Consider the following 22,549-nt stretch of genomic DNA (forward strand, 5'->3'; position numbering starts at 1 on the left):
CATGCTTTTCCAAATGGGTGAGTTCTTCAACTCATTTTTAGTCAAAGTCCTACTCAAATAGTATAGAGTTTTTTCTTTCCCTTCTTCGTTCTCTTGTGTCATGAGTGCCCATATGGACTGTTCTTGTGTTGCTACATATAGTATGAGCGGCTTTTCAGGAGTCGGAGCTCCTAAGACTGACGAATTTAGCAAATATTATTTTATGCTCTCAAAAGTGTTTTGACATCCTTCATCCCACTAGAAAGGGGCATCTTTCTTCATGAGGTGGTTGAATGATTGGTATCTTCCGGTGAGGTTTGATATGAATCTTCTTATTAATGCAAGATTGCATTGTAAACTTCGCAACTCCTTCAAATTTCTTGGTTGTGGCATTTTTCAAATGACGTCTACTTTTGCAGGATTGACTTCAATGCCAAGGTGGCGAACAATGAAGCCGAGGAATTTTTTAGACATGTCACCAAAGGCACACTTGAGAGGATTCATCTTTGTGTTGTACTTCCTCAAACGGTCGAATACTACTTGGAGGTTTGCCAAGTGTTCTTCTCTCTTTTTGGTTTTAACCACAAGATCATCTACATAGCATTCCACCTTCTTATGTAATATATCATCAAAGATGCTATGCATAGCACATTGGTACGTAGCCCCTATGTTCTTCAATCCTAAGAGCATTACCTTGTAGCAGTAGATTCCTTTAGGGGTGCGAAAGGCCGTGCACTCTTCGTCTTTGGGCAACATTCTAATTTGGTTGTACCCGGAGGAGCCATCATGAAAGATAATGCTTCATATCCGATAGTCGCATCAACCATGAAAGATACATGTTTACTTCTGTCTCAATGCAAGAGATGAGGTCTGGAAGAAAAATCTTTGCAACTGCTTTATATGATACGCTCCATGTTATATGCCAAGGTGGTGAATAGCGACTTTTGGTTCTAAACCCGACATCTCCTTGTATGTCCATGCGAAGACGTCTCTATACAACTTAAAATCTTGCAGTATTACTCTTATTCTTCTGGGCTCAGGAGTGTACTGATGAATATAGGGCGTGGCTCTTCAATTGTACCAAGATTCAACTCCTTGAGTACATCCCGAGTTTTTAAGCTGTGAGGGACCATTTTCGATTTCATCTTCAGAAATGTCCGAGTCAAAACCTTCAACAATACTGACGTGGTTGGAGCCGATGATGATTTCTATCACTTCTTCATTTAAATTATCACTTGACTCGTGTGGTCTTCTAGCCGACAATGATTCCTATCTCTTCTTCATTTAAATATCAAACTATTTCATGATTTGATATTTATTCTATGTTATATTTTATTTTATTTTATTTGGATATGTGTTTAAATGTTATTCATAATAGCATTCACTTTAAATTTTATTGTGCCCTAGTAATTTATTTTTTTAATAAATGTTTAAGACCAAAGAAAATTAATTAAGTGGGTTAAAATATTATTTGTTTATTTATCTTTTAGTTAGATATATTATTCATCTTCTAAATAGCTTAAGGAATTAAAAATATTGAATATTTTTCATCTTGGATGGAATTAAATATTATAGTTAATCCCTTAAGTTTTTGTTTAGAATGATTTTAGTTCCTCAAGTTCATTTTTTGACTTTAACATCTCTAAACTTTAACTTTTGTCTCAAATTTGAAAAATAATGTACAAAAACTCCAAAAAGCATAAAAATGTATGAAGATGTTTTTTTGTGTTGGCTTGTGTAGTTAGTATTGCTTTACCTCTATAATATTATGATAAATAACAAAAGTATGAGAAAGTACGATCTAAAAAATAATTGTCGAATTTTAAAATTAAAATAAAATCATTTAGTTGGAAGTTCTTCATATTAATTTTCAAAAGCACTTCTAATTAATTAGATTGATTTTGCTTAAAATCTCATGATATAAATTTATTTTTGTTTTAAATTTTTTAAGTTTATATTAGTATTTTATATATTATCCAGACGCTATTTCATTGTAAATTTTACCGTGCCGTAGTAAATTAATTTTTTTTAAAGTATTTAAAAGTCTCTTCTAACAAATTAATCGTGTTACAAATATTATTTTTATATTCATATTTTGTAATGGACATATTTATTATTGTCTAAGTAGTTTACCGGTATTCAGACTATTAAATACTCTGTTTAATAGTATTTTATTCTTTTATAACTAATTCTTATTTATTACAAAAAAGATTACTTAAGTAAGAATACGAGTATCTTTTCACAATGGAGAACAAACAATTACGATTCACACTTTTATATATAGTATAGATATATTTTTATTTATACATTTAAATTATTATTTATAGTGTAACAATGTTATTAAACTAGTACAACTCACGTGTGACGCACGTGCTTATCACTAGCATTCTTTAAATATCTCGAAGCCATGCGCAACTAAGAATAAATGAACGATGTTCAAAATACCTATAGTGGATATAAAGATAACCAGCTTTTGATCATGGCAAGACACTGTTTGGGCTTGTACTCTGGAGCTGTATGCCCTGCACCCTGCAAATACACACACCATCGACCGCCACACATCCATTTATCTCAATATTTAACGATTTGGGTGAATAGTAATTTATCCCCAAATGATATTGAAAATGAGCACATTATCCCCCTATAAAAAAATATAGTAATTTACCCTTCTATACTTTTTAAAATGAAGCAATTTACCTCCTTATACAGGGAGATAAATTGCTTTATTTTAAAAATCATAGGGGGGTAACTTATTATATTTTATAAAATATAGAGAGATAAATCGCTATTTATTTTTTATAAGGGAGTAATTTGTTCATTAGCAATATCATAAGGGTGTTGCTTGCATTTTTCCCTTAACGATTCCAATTCATAGGGAATTGAAAGTAAACAGTTCACATTTTGTTCTTGCCTTTACTGTGGCAAAAGTGAGTTCTGCTTGATTGTTCTTGTATTTCATTGTGTATCTGCATGCAAACCATAAAATTAACATAATTACTTCATTTGTTGGATTGACTTTGCATGAGTTTTCTAGAGGGGAATCGAGAACTGAAAACTAACCCTGCAACTTGACCGTCGACAGTCCAAGGCCTCCAATCCTCGTCGAGGGTCAGATTTAAATCGCGTATCCATTTCAAAGTGCTCATGTAAGGTATAATCATGTCGTGATCACCGCTGAAAATAAAGAGGTAACATACACATAATTAAAAAAATTGCATTATTACAGCAAAATACAAATTGATTGAAATTTTTTGAGCCATGGATATAGTTTAGGAAGTAGGTATTTATTTGATCACCTGTATGCCAAGGCTTGAAAGCCTTTGTCACTGAGAAGTTGATGATGTTTGAAAACACTTAATACATCTTGTTCATAGGATAAGCTCCTACTGCATCTTTTCCAATCACTTATTGTTCCCTGAATTTGCGTTAATACATTCATAATGTGGACAAAATGGAGGAAGACATACGAACTTGTCTGTTTGTTCATCTACCTGTCTGATTTGAAGAGCTTCTTGGACAGTTTCATTGTTTGCCCAGACATAAGAGGAGGCATAATTATAGTTCTGCAAACAAGAACACTTTTGCTTAGGAAAACCCAGTACTGGCAATAATATCTAACGTCTAGTGGCAAATAATATATTATATCATAAGAATAATTATACTCCCCTCTCCTAAGATATGGTATAATTATACGTATTATTTTCTATGGTTTGAAAAATTATATTTAGTACACTTGAGATTTACTTCCTTGTAACAAATAAGTCCTTCTGGTAGTCAAAATTTGGCTAATTTGCTGATATTAACAAAAAATGGGATAAAAAACTATATTTACCTTTGATTAACTTATTATGATTTACTCTATGTCAAATAAACCTTTTTATGAGAAAATTACCCCTTTTTATGTGATCAGGGGGTATATTTTCATTGTTATAAAGGTAGTCTAGTCGGAAAAAGTTTATTTGACCTATAATAAATGAGTAATAAGTCATTCAAAGATAAATATCAATTTTCATTCAGTTTTTTTGTTAATAACAACAAATACAATGAATTTTGGCTAAAGACGAAGGGAACCATTTGTTAGATAAAAGCAAACTTACTGGGTAATAAATGTAATTTTTAAAATTATACGAAATCTACTTTTAATTATACCAAATCTCAAGGGAGAAAAAATGTGATTAACCCTATATCATGTGTTGAGGGGGCATGGCAAAATATGTTAGACGAAAGAGCAAAAATTACACGACACCATGGTTTCTCTTGTTTGGACAAGGAAAGGAGGTCAACTGGATCATCTTCTAGGAATAGTTGGGGCGACCGAGAAACGCTAGGTCTTGGTGACATGAGTTTGCACTTCGGCTCCAGAATGTGCCCGCCATTGACACGGCTCGTACACTGCATCCGTTTATGCATGAGAAGGATCCGTGCATACATAAACATGCTAAACGGAAAAAAATGACAGCACAAGAAAATGCAACATTACCTCATTGACAAGTCGAAGAGCGTAAAGGCATCCTATGTTATCTGGATCAGGACTCACATACTCTCCATTACAGTTGCTTTTTGCTAGCTGAAAAATTGTCAAGATACTCGTTATTTTATTTCATATTATCTAATTAATACGAAAGGCTTAAAGGCAATTTTCGTCCCCTAACTTCAGGTCATTCTCGTTTTAGTCCCCTAAGTTAATAGGGTTCCATTTTGGTCCCATAAAACTGGAAAAATCTCAATTTTGGTACAAATTTGGTCGGAAAATTGAGTCACTCGCCGAAAAAAGTCACATGCCAGGCATGTGACCTTTTAAATTGGGGCTTGCATTGTGATTGGCTGAAAAAGATGATGTGGTGAAAACATGGCCTGAAGTTAAGGGACTAAAACGAGAATGGCCTGAAGTTAGGGGACGAAAATTGCCTTTAAGCCTTTTAGAATGGCCAATCACAATGCAAGCCCCAATCAACCTTAGAGTTTGGGGACCATACGGTGAATGCTGATGATGTTCCAAAACCAGCTAACATGAATTTCATGAAATCAAGATAATCACTTTGACTTCAAATATAATCCATATTTTTGCTGGAAAATTCTTCTCTAAATTAAGTTTGGTCGAACCAAATTAATTATGAAGTAAATGTATCACACTTGCTATGTGATTGTTCATTTTTCCTAAACTGTACACCATTCACAAGACAAGTGTATTGCACTTACCATATAATTAATTCAGATTTAGCCAAACTAAGTCCTGACTAGAATTTTCCATTTTTGCTTCCATGTTTGAATTGTTAGTGCTTTCTCAAACAACTTTCTTTTTCCCAAGATATTCATGAAAAGGAAAAGATAATTATATTTACAACCTCTTATTTATGGTTCATTTATGCAAATAATCACAATTTTTTTGCTTAATTGCATAAATCATCCCTGGCAGTCAAAAGTAGGGATAGTTTGTGTAATGTTGTTGACTTTTCTAAAGGATGTATATATAATTTTTCAAAAGATAGGAATGATTTGTGTAAATGATGCTGACATTGTTTACAAATATACGTAACTTTTAATGATGCAAAAATAATTTATGTAAATATTTTATAGGTCAGGGAGTGTAGATGATAATTATCTTAAAAGTAAATAAAACTACCTCAAAATATTCATCTGAAACGAGCGCCATCCTATGAGCATAAGGAAGCTTCTCGTTGTCATCCTTATTTGCATCTGTCCTTGAATTCCCGACAATGTACCCCTGTTTCAATTCCTCAATATTCTTATTGATGTGGTCGAAGTTTTAAAATTTTCGATTTTATCCTTTAGCAAAAAAACCTCGACCACATCACTTATCTTCAATGAGACACTCACAAGACAATCTCCCTGTGTTAAAACTGACTGATGACGATTGCCCACTACAAAAAGATTAAGTTTTCGCTATACTATAAATCACCATAGTTTAGAAACTATGGTAAATCAAGACTACGATTAAATAAAATCAAAGCAAAAATTCAAAATTTTACCATGATGAATCAATGTTCACCATGATTTTTAACCGTAGCCAAAGCATTCACCACACTTGCAGAAACAACTGCTAATAACCATTCAGAAGGCGTGTTTCGTTCGTATTTGACACTGTCTTTTTCTTTTGGTTATAGTAATTATCCGTACCAAAAAATCATATTTTTTTTAGTTGGCTCAGGTTAGACCGAGTCGAATTCAAGCTAAAACTTATAGAATTTCAACTTACTTGGAGTAATATCCGTGGCTCAAATCTAGCTTCATTACCTGGAGAATCAGCACTAATTTCAACTCAATCCCGACAAGGAATAATTCAACACAATTCGTTACCAAGAGTTCATTGTCTTAAACACCACCTTTCGCTATTTCCAGAGCTACCATGGGAACGATTTTGCCTCCATAAGAGTCACCGGCAACATACAGATGATTTTTCACAAACTCTGGGTGATTCGACAACCACTGGATTATTCCAATAGACAGAATTAGCTTCAAATAATTGCTTCAGCTTTCAAGGGTTAATCCAATTTACCTCTCTATGATATTGTAAATGAGCAATTTAACCCCGTATAAAAAAATAATAGTGATTTACCCCCTTTATATTTTAAAGTAAACTTCATTTAGAAAAACATATGGGGTTAATTACTTCATTTTAAAAGATATTGGGATGTGAATTGCTATTTTTTTTTATAACGGAATAATTTACTCATTTACAATTTCAGAAGAGGCTGCTTGCATATTTTTGTATTAATTGGAAGTAAAATGAAAACAGGGGAAAAGAGCATAGATGGATGATAGTTACGTTGTTCCGAGCTCCTCACCTTCCTCATAAACGAGTAATTATGTTCGACGGATTTAGTGTCGGAGGTATTATAGGCTTCTGTAGTAGTGGCGTAGGAGAATCCAGTTCCGACAGGGGAGTCTATGAATATAATGTTAGCAACCTGTAGGAAAACCATAAATGGAAAAGTTATGGTAGAGTGATTGTACTCCGAAAATTCTAACGTAGAGGGGGTTTGGTCGAATTTGAATAAATTATATAACAAATATAATACATTTATTATGTTTTTGGTGTACATTTTAGAAAAAATGATGAATCACATTACAAGTATATCACTCTGTGATTGGCTAGTTCACACAACAAGAAAATATGGTATTGGTGACACACTATTAAGTGATAATTCTAAAGTTATCACTAATTGATATCTATATTATAAATAAAAGTATGAATCTCTCATGTACTTGTTCCCATTGTGAAAAGACGTTTATATCCTTAAATAATCTTTTAAAGAATAAATAAAAAAACCTAGAGGATGAAATTTTATAAAAAGAAAGACTATTTAAAAGTCCTAAATCCTAATGCCTCTAAAGTACTTGGACATTGATGGTAAAATATATCCAACTAAAAAAAATAAATAGATAAATACGTGATTAATTTGTTAGAAAATATTTTTACATATTAATATTAAAAATATCAATTTATTAGGCACATTACAATTTAAAATGTATAGGATTAGAAAATAATATATAAAATACTAATATAAACTTCAAATACTAAATATATATATATATATATGAAACAAATAAATATCATGAAATTTTAAATAAAAATATCAATCTTATTAAATTACTTTTGAAAGGTTTAAAATGGGTGACTTCTAATTAATTACTTTCATAAAAAATTGCATTTTTGGTCCCATATATTGGGATCTTTTTCAATTTACCCTATTTGTTACGATTTTCTCATGTTGCATCCAGTAAGTTAAAAGTTTTCTCAATTTTAGTTCTCATATGTATTTTTAGTCCAATAATTAATAGAGTTATTAGCATTTTGGTACAATTCTCATTAATTGTTTGGAGCCTTTTTCAATTAGTTTTATTTGTTATAATTTTATCACATTACATTCCATAAGATGAAAACTTTTTCAATGGTACGTTAGCATTTTTCATACATTTTTTATTAATATTGGAGCCTTTTTCACTTTAGTCCTATTTGTTACAATTGTATCACATTGCATCCCATAAATCTAAAACTTTCTGAATATTAAGTTGGGATTTTTCGTTAATTATTGGACAGAAATACACGTGAGGACTAATATTGAAAAAAATATCATCTTATGGGATGTAATTTTTTCAAAAAATCGTAACAAATAGAACTTACTGAAAAGGGCTCTAATATATGTGATCAAAATTACTGTTTTCCATGATTTAATTTTAATATAAATAATAGAAATTTATTTTAAGATTGTACTACTTTTAATTTTTATCATAATATACTACAGGTAGAATAATATTAATGAGTGCAACATATGGTTAAATGTACAATAGTTATAAAAACTCTTGAGCATTTATATATATATGTGAGGATATAACTGCATCAATATTATGTCATAATAATGTTTCACACAATATATTTGCACTACTACAAAGTTTTGCTCATTATTATTAAAATATGTTAGTTTTCAACGTCTCAAAAGAAAATAAATAACTCAAAAATAAAAATATAATAGAATCCGTCAATGAGAAAGAGCATAATATGAAATGACTATTTTACCCTTGGAAGGTAATTCCAATCACAATATATAACGAGGAGTGTTGTGCACAAGAAAATCCTAACTTAAATTGAATTTGGTCAAACATGAAATACTTATGTGGTAAATGTGATACATTTGTAATGTGATTGATGTACAATTTAAGAAGAGTAATCAAATACATATCAAATTAATATACACATTTATTGTATGATCTATTGTATTTGACCGAACTCGATTTAATTGCTTTTTTATTGTACATATATATAAATTTGAGTTCTTAAATATGAACAAATCATTATTCTATGAAGCTAACTTCCCTTGTTTGAAATGACACTAACTCCGAGTTGACAACTTAATAAACACTAAACTAATTATTTTTTTCTCAATTATAATATGGTCAGAACCATTAATTTGAGACAAAACTAAATTTTAGGGATGCTAATGTCAAAAACTGAACTTGGTGAACTAAAGTGGTTTTAAATGAAAACTTAAGGGATCAACTATAATATTTAATTATAACACAAAAAAATGTATGATATTTCTAATTCCTCTAAACTATATAGAAAAATATTAATGATATATCTATACTATTATAAAAGAAAACCCTTTGATCGTATCAATTTTTTATTGCCCCAATTTACCCTTTAATCCATTCTATTTTTTCATAAAAGAATTGTCCGTAATAGTAATTTAAATATTTTTTAGTTATTTTATAATTAAACTTTTTTCCTTCAACCACTACTCCATATCTCAACCCACTGCTACCCCATGTTTCCCCCTCACCTTCTTCATATATATACATATATAACTCATAAATTTTCATATTTTTAATAAACTCATAAGTTATAATTTATTTTTTTGTCTCTCAACTCCTCCTACATTTATTTCTTATCACATATTTCTTTCTTTCTTTTCAACTTAAACTACGTTGATATCTTTTCACAATTTTTTTTTTTAATCCCATACTATGATTCTTTTTATATCCTCGTAGAGACCGTGCACAATAATGACTACTCTAACTAAAAGATAAATAGGCAAATAATATTGTAACATGCTTAATTTGCTAGGAAAAATCTTAAATATTTATAAAAAATAAGTTACTAGGGTACAATCAAATTTAAAATAAATAGCATATTAGTAACCTATCAATATTAATCCAAACTTCAAAAATAAAATTATAATATAGAATAAATACCCTCAATTTTACTAAATTTAAATCACTTCTCTTTGCACTAATTGATTTTATTTAATATTAATATTAAATAATTACTTTTTAGATGGTAATTTTTTTCAATAATATAACGGACGTATCATTTTAACAATATTAATAAGTGCAACTTATGATTAAATATAAACTAGAGAAAAAATTTTGACTATTTATTCCTATTATGAGAAACATTCATATCCTTACTGGGGTATATTGTTAATTGTTTATTAATGAGAATTCTTGTAAACATAATCCAAGGCCTAAAATTATAGAATTTGTATGGTAAATTTTTTAAGTTAAATAAGAACTACATTGTATGATGAAAGACAATAAACTTGCTTAATAAAAACATATAAAACTGCTAAAATTTGGTTTGTCTCAAAATTTCACAAAATTTGATTTAAAAGTAGGCCTAAACCCTAATATTTGTATGGTAAATTTTATAAGCTAAATGAACACAACATGTTAGGGTGATAAATAAATTGCTTTAATAAAAATGCGTAAAACTGCTAAATTTCGACTGTCAGAGAATTCTTCGAAACTTGACCCAAAAATAGGCCTAAATCCTGCCGTTTGTATTATTAATTTTTTAAATTAAATAATAACTACATGTTAGGATGAAGAGAAAATTGAGGTTTGACTAATTATTTTTGTTTTACTATGGAATTTTTTAATATTATTAATTTTATTTTTATATTAATGAATTTGATACAAGATAATGAAATTTAATCATTAGTGAACATGAAATACAAAATTTTAATTCTGTGGAATATCTTTTATTTAATTTTACCAATTAAATTTAGAAATTAAATTACAAATAATAGAAATAAATAATTTTCTTATCAATTAAAATTATTATCAATTTATTTGAAAAATATAATTATATAATACTAATGTTTCGAAACATAAATGATATCACAAACTTTATATTTTTATTACTAACTATAAGTAATAGATATATTTACCTCTAAAAATATATTTGTATACATGCATCACACGTCATGCTTTCTAGTAATATATATTAGGTGATAATAATTTTTATCTTGTCACTATATAATTATTAGTGATAAAAAATGTATGAAAAGTTGTTACTAAATACAATTAGTGATACATCTTAGTAACAATTTAGTTGTCACTAGATCGTAGCTATACATTAGTCACTAATTGTATTTAGTGACAACTTAATGCACATTCTTTTGTCATGGATTCATGTTAATAACAATTTTTACAAATAATAGTAATTATTAAAATCATAAAATTTCTTATTGTGACAAAAAGAAACTGTATTATCATTAAATATATATATAATTAGTGATAATATTAAAATTATCACTTAATTGTTTTTGTCAGTAATTTTATATTATAAGAGCTGATTTGAATAAGAATTTTGGTACCAACCTTTGTCCATGAATACGGATTTGTAATGAAAGAAGGAAAGCTTCCATCAAAAGCTTCAAGATCAAAAGCTAATGGACCTACATCCAAAATCAGGGCAGAATTTCTGCTGAAAAATCTCGTACTTAATCAAAATACAAGTAACTGTTGCCTCTTCCAAGACCCATTGAAGCAAATTGAAACAAGAAGAAGAAGAATATGGGAAATCCCAAAGAATGGAAAATTCTAATCCTGGGTTTGGTTGAACTTAAACCAATTGTATGCCACGTGCAATGGACTTATAGTATGATTGGTATACAATTTAAGAAAAGCGACCGATCACATCGCAAGTATATCAGTCTCGTTCTGTGATTGGTTCGATTCGGTCGCACTGATACTCATAAAATTTTCCAAAAAATGAGAAATTCTGACACAAATTGGATTTCATCGGACCTGAATCAATTATAAGACAAATACAATATATTTGCGGTGTGATTGGTATTAAATTTTAAAAAAGAAAAAACCCACCAATCTCGTAAACCAGCGCGGAAAAACCGGTGCAACCCGGTCCCCCTGTGAGCCATAGTATCAGAGGGTCTGTTTGCGGGTCGTTTTCTGATTCAATGAAATAGTAAAACAGCTGCACTTCATCTTCTTCTCCCACGCCAATATATCTGATATTTCATGCAACACTTAAGTTAATAATAAGTTAAATATACAAAACCCACAACATGTAAATATATGTATGTATATTACTGACCCGGTTTCGAGTTTGAAGGGCAGGGTTCCATGAAATCCGGGCAGGGTATTGATGATGGATTGTGAAGAGGCAGTAGCGTTGATAAGGAGAAGCAAAGAGAGAAGCAAATGGAAGGAAGAGTAGTATTTCATCCTCCCTACTCTCTTTCTTCTTACTTAGTTTCTCTGGCAACGGATAAGCTACGTCAAAGGCGTGAGTGACTGCCGACCTCCTCGCCTCACTTGCCTCTATATATAATCGTAGTTCCAAAATGAAGTATTTATTTTAAGGTTAATTGAAATTACGGACAAAATACTTTTTTCAGTCCCATAAAAAAAGAGCTGAATTTATTTTAGTGCCACAATTATGGCAAGTGACTCTTTTAGTTTTATAAAACTCATAATCACATATTTTTAATCCCAAAAAGTCATGTCGGTTGTGATTTCAGGACTAAAAAGACATTTGGGATTAAAAATATACTGTAATTTTGAAACTAAAAATGCCCAAAATCACAATTTTTTTTTTGGACTAAAAGGACGTGATTTTTGAGTTTCATGAGACGAAAAGCGTTACCTGCCATAATTATGGTATAAAAAAAATTCTGCCGTTATTATTTTATGGGACTAAAAAAATATTTTGTACTTGAAACTACATTCCCTTTGAAATAATATATATATGAAGTGAGGGTAACATCATTACGTTTTTCTCCTTTATAAGTATAAAATTATTGCATGGAAATGTTAAATGAAGAATAAAAATTGAAATTTTATATAACTTTTTTATTACAATCAATATTTTTTTATCCAAATCCAATCATCCTCCCTTTCTAAATCATTATTATAGGTTGGGTTTTAATATTCATAGCACATTAATTACCTCCCTTAAATATTAAAATCTTAAAAAAAAATTCAGCTGACTTTTACTTTTTAAGTTCAAAAAGTTCTTTTTATTCTTACAAAAATTGCTTTGTAAAAAAACAATAAAGAAAAATTTTAAAATGCGAAAATCACTATTTGTCTAATTTTAATTTTACTTGTTTATCGAGCTCTTTTTATTTTGTATCCTAAAGTGCTTGTAGCTCATTTTATTTTAATTTTACTTATTTATCAAAATCAAGTTAAAAATAAATTTATACATGCATAAAATTACCACATTAATATAATTATCATATGTATGAATATATATATATTATAAATATATATCAATTCTATATTTTTATTAATTGATATTTGTTTAAATAAATATATAAATATATATACATGTATCAAGTTATTTTTAATTTGATTTTACAAACAAGTGAAACTAAAAAATGAGCTCCAAGTATTTTAGGATTACTAAAATGAAAAGAGCTTGATGAATAATTTTATACGTGTATATACAATTAACTTTCATAATTTTAAAATACTTGGAGCTTATTTTATTTTAATTTCACTTGCTTGTAAAACTAAATTAAAAATAAACTGATACATACGTATATATTTATATATTTACTAAAACAAATATACCATTAATAAAACCAAAAGAGCTGATGAACTAAAAAAATATTGAACTAATATATTAATTATGTATAAATGTGGTATTTTATATATGTATAAATTTATCTTTAAGCTGGTTTGACAAGCAAATAAAACTAAAATAAAATGAGTCATCGGTACTTTAGAATTAGACGAATAGTAATTTTCACATTTTAAAATTTTTCTTTATTGTTTTTTTACAAAGCAATTTTGTAACAGTAAAATGGACTTTTCGAACTTAAAAAGTAAAAGTCAGGATTTTGTTTTTAAGGTTTTAATATTTTAGAGGGGTAATTGATATGGGGTTAGTTTAATTAAGGACATTTTTTTTAATAATATTTCATAAATTGATATAAATAAATAAAATTAATAAAATAAAGAGATAATTATATCCCTTCTTCTAGAAGCTCAAATTAATCTTTTTATGATCAAATTACCTTTATACGTCTTCACATGTTAATACATGTGATAAAGTATATCTTCACCGTTATAACGATAGTTTAATTAGAAAAAAGTTATTTGACTGCAATAATATTTATTTGACTCTATATCAAGTTCTATTCAATTTTGGTTCTAATTCATTATAAAAATTTCAATTTTAGGATAATATTTTTTAATTTGTCAAAATTTTGGTCTCACCATCAAATAATTGACGGAATACGTTAATTGGTGTTAAAGAGGCACATGCCTCCACATGATGCGTATTTAAGGGAAAATATATACTAGGCTTGACAAAAAAGAGAAAAAAAATAGAAATTAGGGTTACTCCACCATTTTTTCTCTTCCAATCCAAATCCAATTTCAATTTCAATTTCTTAAAAAATAACGTCATTCGACTTCTATAATCGGAAGACCCACCAATATGCACATGGACGAAAAAATCTTCAAAATGAGAAAGAAGGTGAATTTCTTGCACAAAATGGAAAAAGATGTGGCCGAAATGAAGAAGAAGAGGAAAAATCATTCAACTTTGGGTCACGAAGACTCAATTTATAGTAATAATCTCTTTTTCTTCGCTTCTTCGATGGGAATTTGAAAAAAAAAAACAAAGATTTAATTTGGATGGATATTTGTGGAGCAATTTCGCAGAAGAAAGACTTTGGGGAAGAAATTAGAGCTGAAAAAAGTAAGATTTTTTCTCAAATACGCATTCAGTGGTACTATGAGGGGTGTGTGCCTCTTTTAACTACAATTAGCGTATTCCATCAATCATCCTGAAATTGAAAATTTTACAATAAATGGGATCAACATTAAATAGAATCTAATATATAGGACCAAAAATTCAATTTTCACACGTTTTTTTTTTCATTGTATTACTCTGAAACAAGTACCACCACTAGGGTTGATTCCCTTCTTGCCTATCCCCATTCCACATGGATCCCGAGAGGATCCTACCAAAGTATTTTATAAAGGAACATTTTTCCTCCGTAACAATTGATTGCAAAAGATAAATTTGAGCTCGTAACGAGTGGTATTAAAACACAATCTAAAAGAAAATCGATATGTAAGTGTCCAATAATAAGACCCTCTTAAGGAGGAACTTATATGCACAAGACGTGCACGAATTGGATGGACAAAAATGTCACGAATTCCTTATTTTATATGAGGCCCGTATCAAAGTGATTCATAATATCAATTGATAATGAAAATTCATATTTATTCATAATATAAAATAATATTTTTTATCTTTAACATAACATGAGAAAAATGTCAGATTCATATAAAGAAGAGAAGTACGTCACGGAACTTGAACATAATTTTAGCACGCATCCTCACTATTCTTAGAATTTTACAGAATATTGACAAAATTGATGGTAGACACAATAGACAAAAACAAAGACGTCATCCACTCATCTTCTTTGATTTGGACAACATTAAAAGTAATAGGTAATATTTGTACAAGAAAATATTAGCAATTTGAGGGCGTTTGGTTGTGTTTTCATTTTTATTTTCAGTTTTTAACAATTGAAAATGTATAAAAATATTTTATTGGTTTTTGTGCGAAAATTGAGAATATGTTTGGATTAGTTATTTTCAAATATAGGTATATAGGTGTGAGAATGTTGAATATATGTATATGTATTTTTGATGTGATAGATGACCAAATTGATTGAATATGTGAAATTATAAAATAATCAAAGTGATTGCCATTTGAAACAATTTTAATTGATTTGAAACAAGAAAAAATATGCTGACAAAATAAGACAAATATGACAAATGTGACCTATAATTTCAAATAGGAATGCATTCTCAATGAAAATGGTTTGACCAAACAAAATCCCAACTACCGAAATAGTGAAAAGTGAAAAAAAATCTCATTGAAAACACAACCAAATAGGCTCTGATTTCGTACTTATTGTACCAAAAATTCGAAATAATATCTTTTTAAGTTAATTTTAAGCAATTGCTATATCTCAAAAGGGTGAAATATACCTCAATTATTCCAATTGTAAGCCGAGAAAAGTCGCCGTAGAACCACGCTGAGAAGACCTGAGTTATAATTATTCGATGCTTAAATCAGCTCGTAAGAATATCAAGATAGCAAAAATTGTATTTGCTACATGGAATATGGCTATTTGTAGGGTTTCTTGAATTTTACGATTTTGTATGAACCAATATACTAAAATGATCAGACAGACACAATGAGTTCAAACATAATAGGATTTGACATATATCGGTGCTGGATCGTAAAGACCTTGAATTGGTTAAGGGGATTTAGAGTTTGTTTTAAAAATTATAAATATTCTGAGAAAAAATCTTATGGCGACCTTCATACAATAACCCTACATCCATATTTATACATATCCAATGCATTTTTATTTTTAAAATAAAGTATCCAATGAACTAAAAAAAACTTTTATTTTTATTTGTTTTTTTGGTTGAATTGATGATCCTTCACACATTTATCCTTTTCCAAAGACAAGAAAACTTAATGGTGCACGAATTTACACTTCTATCCTTGATAGTATGCAAGTATACTTACGGCATACGTTAGTTTATAGGATTATAAGTGATAAAAATGGATATATTATCATGCAAATATTCTAATATATTAAATGATATAATATGTTATATTTGAACTAAAAAATTAATGAAACTAAAAATTCAAAATTATAGAACTATATATATGTGAACTTTTAGAGTTTCACTGTAACCAAAAAAAAAAAGAAATAGTTTTAGTAAATATATCCATTGAACTCTTGGAAAGTAAAATATCAAGTCTAGTCCATTCCTGCAATTTCTACCATACGTAGAGAGTGGATTACAAATCAATTTAATATTTAATTATAATTAATTGTTATGATTAAAAATAAAATAATTATAATAAATAGTTATTGATCATGACTATGTGACGGTTGTTGGTCATGGTATCTGCGAAGGTAGCTAAAATATTTGCCGTGACAAATATTTTTACCATATTTCTTAGCCATATGAAAAATAAGTTTTTTTTGGTGGAAAATCTATCATAGTGTTTAGATTTGTATTTTGAGTGTTTTGGAGATAGAGAGAGAAAAATAAAGATAAGTAAGTGTATGTTCAAGATATATGCATAATGTTTGGTTCTGTTTTTAACTTATTTTTGCGTATTTTGTGGAGAGAGAGAAAAACAAAGATAAATAAAAATAAGTTAAAGATAGTGTGTATGTTTGGATTTATTTTTTGAGATAATATAAAATAAGTATTGTATGTTTGATGTTGGGTAGTAGGGAGACAAAAAGTACTGTTCATTGTCAAATCATGTCTCTTTTATATATATTTATATATATGTATAAAAATATATATAATTTATTTAGTTGTGAGTAAATTAAAATAAATATTATTTTTTAATTATATATGTATGGAAATGAAAAAATAATAATTTATGTAAATACACTTTTATAAATAATCAAATGCACTCTAGTAATGGATTAACAATATTTTTTGTTTGACGTTCTGTTCGAGGTGATAAATTTTTAAATACATTATTCAAATAATGTAATATATGAATTAACCGCGTAGAATTTTTTATATTATTTTGTATTTTTTTAAATTTTTAATTATTCCAATGATGTAGAACATATTACGTACAAAATATTAAGTAGTTAAAATAAAATGTATTTGTATTTAAAAATCAACGTCTGCAAAATGAGGAAAGAGAAATTTCAGAGTTTGTAAATAAAGAAAGAGAAATTTCAGTACCTAATCTGTGATTTTGACCCCCACTTACTGTTACAAAATAGCTAGAAATGAGACAAAAATGGGCAAAATATTGAATGCCAAACATGGCTTCAGTTTTGAGATGGCCCAAAACCGAAGCCAAACATAACGATGATATGTTTCAATTTGTGTTTTGAGTTAATTTCAAATATTTTAAAATAAGTGGTGTAGGTTTGATGTTGCGATTGGGAGACAAAAATCACTTTTATTATCAAATTATATTTCTTTTATATATATTTTCATATTAAATATGTATATATATAATATATTATATGTTTAATGTTGTAGTTTTGGAAAACAAAATTACTATTTATTATCAAATCATGTCTTTTTTATATTATACATATAAGTGTATATATATATTATATACAGAAAGTTGAAAAATAAAGAACACATCGATAAGTTGTAAAAATACAAAAATAAATATTTGGTATGTTTTATCTTGTCTCGAAAAATGTGAAAACATGAATCCAGACATAGTGTATGTTTTGGCATCAGTTTATTTAACCGTGATCAATAAAAATTATTTGTCGCGATTTTTAATTTATAACTATTAAAATTGTAGCCCGTAGTTATTTTTTTCTGGTGGTATTATACCTTGGGGAACGTGAATTTATTAAGAAATAATAAGATAAGTAATATATAAAATTTGGGAAAAAGAAGTCGAGTAAATTTATTGAATATTAATTCATTTTCAGGGAGTTGCGTATAGTCAAGTTTCAAAATATACTCGACGAGTTGAGAAGACAATTCTTACGGCTATGGCCCGGAATGTGACAGAGATGCCAATTATGGACATAAAGGCTGTGTTTGGATTCATATCTTCGCATTTTTCAAGACAAGATAAAACACATTCAATGTTTGTTTTTGTATTTTTACACCTTATTTGCGTTTTTTTTTTTCAACTTTCTATATAATATATATATATATACATAATATAAAACAGACATGATTTGACAATAAACAGTCATTTTTGTCTCCCAAAAATACAATATTAAATAAAAAATATTTATATATATACATATTTATATATAAAAATATTGGATTTGAAAATGAACAGTGATTTTTGTCTCCCAAATTTCAACATCAAATCTACACCACTTATTTTAAAATATTTTAAATAACTCCAAAACATAAATCTAAACATATTATCTATTTTCAACAGACACTTACTTATTTCTATTTTTCTCTCTCTATTTTCAAAACACAAAATAAAAACAACTAAAATACAAATTCAAACGTAATGGAAGTATCCTCGGGGCGTCCAACTCAAAAAACTAAGCGCTAAAGTTAGCAATATGCTGCATTTGAAAAATATAAAAACAATTCAGATTTGTTTTTTTGTTAGAAATTAATGTTGTTATATATGTTGTATTGTTGTTATTTAAGAAAGGACCTAATGAGAACTTTTCAAAAAATTGGTTTTGAAGAAATCTTTACGCTATGTTTGTTTTCATTTTTAAATTATTTTTAGGACAAGTTAAAACATATTCAATATTTATCATTATTCAGAAATATTTTATCTAGGTGTTTTAAACTGTTTTAGTATAAATACATACATATATATACACACATACATATATATAAATATATATAAAAAAATATGATTTGACTATAATTTGACAATAAATAGTAATTTTTGTCACCCAAAACACAATTAAACATACAATATTTATTTAAATTATTTTCAAAAACAAATTCAGACATACATATTATCTCTAACACACACTTATTTATCTTTGTTTTTCTCTTTCTATCTCCACAAAACACAATAAAACACTCAAAAAACCAATCCAAATATTATACTAATTTTTTGGGATTACATTTTGCTGTTTTGAATTGATTAAAATTGGTGGTTTGTCTGGTTTGAATCAGTCAAGTTAGATTTGTGACATTTGATATGAAATCTTGTCCTATGTATGGGGCATAGTAGTAAAATGACAATTAGTCTTTAAACTTGTTATTACTTAATAAACATGAAATTGAAACATTGATGCAGAATATCCCAAAATATTTGTAACAAGTAAATGAATTACTAACACTAGAAAATAAAATTACTATTGAATACAATATTAATAGTTATGGGTTAGAAACTGTAGTAAATAACTATTATTAATTATAGTTAAATAAAAATGATGCAAAGAACTGACGTCTTGACTATGAAAAAATTACGCACTATAGTTAAAGGTCATGGTAAAAATATGTGTAACAACTTTTAGACATGATAAATATTTTAGCCACCCTTTCAAAACCAACGCTAACAATCGTTACATCAAAGTGATCAATGATCATTCGTTGTAGTTATTTATTATTAATTATGGTTAAATGTTACATTCCTTATAGCTTAAATAGTCATTTTTCTAATTAATCACCATTGCAATCATGAATTAATAGGGAAAATTGCGATTTACCACTCTATGATATCTCTGACATAGGATAAGAAAGTTGGTGGACTCAAAGAGTTTAGAAATAGATGATTTGGGCGACTTTCCAGCTTGTGATTCTTGTCTAAAAGGAAATGACCAAGAAGTCCTTTGTAGGACAAAGCAGATTTGCCAGTGATCTGTTGGATTTGATCCATTTAGATGTCTGCGGGCCACTTAACACTCAAATTAGAGGTGGGTTCACTTACTCCATAATCTTTACCAATGATCACTCACGGTATGATTATGTTTACTTGATAAAATGTAACTCTGAGGCTTTTGAAAAGTTCAAAAAATTCAGACTTAAAGTAAAGAACCAAACTGGCAGCAAGATCAAAACCCTTCAATCAGATCTAGGTAGTTAGAACTTGAGTAGAGAGTTCTCGAACTATCTAGATAAGAATGGGATTCTCTCTTAGTGGACTCCTCTTGGAACGCCACAATTGAATGTTTCTGAAAGGAGAAATCGAACCCTGTTACACAAATCGAAAAGGTAAAATTTCGTGATTACATTTCCGTCACTCTATGTTACACAATAACTAATTGTTTGATTTCAAACTTGTTTAATACTTGTTTAGTGTCGAACACCCGAAATTAAGGGATAAATTCCCTTTCTATTTATAAGTTAAATATATTTATTTTTATACTTCCATTGTGCTTTTGCCAAGTTTCGAATCATACCGATTCTTCCATTTTGCTCCAATTTTCAGTTTTTAAGAGGAAAGATGCATTTGTATTTTTGTGTAGAAATGAAATAATTCATTTGAATTAATTTTTGAGGATTTATTTAAAACTGTCAATGGTGTAAAATCAATGTAAATTTTATTTCAATAGAAGTAATAATTATATTTTTCACTCATTGAAACTTATTTGTCGCGTCATATTAATGTATTATTAGAAATAAATATTATTTTTTTTTATTGAAAGATATATTTATATCTATACTACATAAAACGATAAGGTATTCCACACTTACAAATGATAGTTAATGACACCGTTGTACTAGTTTTTTGTGAAGTTAAAAATGTCCTTCAATCGATAAAATAACTAACTTATTTAACTTTTCAAATTTTATATTAATAGATGAATTAATTTTCTTTCTTTCTTTCTTCTTTTTTTATTTTTAATGAAATGTATTTCTATAATTACCACAACGGCTAGTTAATATGAAAAAGGAAAGGAGTTTTTCAGTCAGATATAACAGTTTCCGACACTACTACATCAAATTCATTTTTTGTGCCAATAATTCCCTTAAATTGGTTTTCTTTTCTTTCATTTTATTCTGATATGTGTTGTATTGGTCTATATATTTTATTTTTATTTATAATACATTTTAAAGTATGAAATATTATTTATTATGTACATACAGGGACGACAAGCCAACTAGTAACTATAATAACAATTAAGGTGAGAAGATGATGAAAATGTTTTCCTACAAAATGTATAAAACAAGCACATTTATCATTTTTTTATTACTAGCTACCATAACACGCTTTTCCTGCATGTATAAAATAAGTAATATTTTATATTTTAAAATACATAAACTAACAAATTATTTTTTAATAAAATAAAAAAAAAGAAAGAAAGAAAAAGTAAACATCATGTTATATTTTTCATAGGGCTATAATTAATATATTAAAAAATTAATGCAACGGTACCACTAATTGTCGTTTGTGATAGTGAACTGCCTTTCTTTTTTATATTTGATTTGCATTCTTTAATTTAGGCCCAAAACAATTTGAACCTTACCCAAAGCACAACAACACGAGTAAAAGTTCTAGGCTTGTGATAATCTTTGCCTCGTGCGTCAGAGTCTCAGACCAGATTCCCTCGAGCTATATTTGGTGGATTTATATTTGAGGAAAAGATTTTAAATAACTGGGTATCAACAGAATCTGTAATCTATTAATATTTAATGGAGAAAATTAGTTTTTTAGTCTGCTAAGTATGTTTGATATTAATTTTAATTTGATAACCGTGCCCATTTTTTTTTAACTCTTTTAAGTTTTGTAATATGGTGAAATTTAGTTCGATTTAGGATTTTGTAGGGAATATTTTGATGGGATTTTGAAAGCTAGTAGAGAATTGCCTACGTGGCACGTGGGAGTTGTTGAACTTTCGGCTACTCATACGCGCATATAGCCATGTGTAATGATATGTGGTCATTTATGCTGACTGGATATTTTTTTAATATCAAAACTGTAAAAAAAATATATAAATTTTTTAAAATTTTGTAATTTCAAATTGAAAAATTAAATTATAGTTTCAATACAAAAATTAATATAATAATTTCATTTTTCAAATTAAATATTTCTATGATTAAATATCAATTAATTATAAAATTATATTTTATTAATTAATTTGAATAATTATTTAGTTTAAATATTTTTAATAAAAGTTATTATTGAGTTTAACAATTTTTAATCTCTTTTAATTACTTTTAATCAAATTAATTAAAATTAATTTAATTATTTTAATCAAATTAACTAAAGACAAATTAACTAAAATTTGATTAAAAACAAATTAATTTAAATGAATTGGACGCCGCCGCTACAGAGGAGGACCACGGCATTTCACCCCCCTCAACCAGTGGAGGG

The 22,549-nt window shown here is 28.1% G+C and overlaps 1 protein-coding gene across 1 annotated transcript; it reads right to left on the reverse strand.

The window, feature by feature from the left end:
• LOC105178269 (serine carboxypeptidase-like 13) lies at positions 992–12,076 on the reverse strand. The gene is made up of 15 exons (XM_011101715.2): positions 11,840–12,076; positions 11,608–11,753; positions 11,104–11,180; positions 6,786–6,908; positions 6,324–6,426; positions 6,197–6,234; positions 5,603–5,704; positions 4,460–4,546; positions 4,219–4,371; positions 3,471–3,542; positions 3,276–3,394; positions 3,040–3,153; positions 2,891–2,945; positions 2,425–2,508; positions 992–1,148 (listed from the first exon to the last, which is right to left on the reverse strand). Exons 1-14 carry the CDS (start codon positions 11,968–11,970, stop codon positions 2,425–2,427), a joined length of 1,404 nt encoding a protein of 467 aa, XP_011100017.1. The 5' UTR covers positions 11,971–12,076; the 3' UTR covers positions 992–1,148.

The sequence above is a fragment of the Sesamum indicum genome, linkage group LG15 (genome assembly GCF_000512975.1).
Source record: "Sesamum indicum cultivar Zhongzhi No. 13 linkage group LG15, S_indicum_v1.0, whole genome shotgun sequence".
Lineage (NCBI taxonomy): Eukaryota > Viridiplantae > Streptophyta > Magnoliopsida > Lamiales > Pedaliaceae > Sesamum > Sesamum indicum.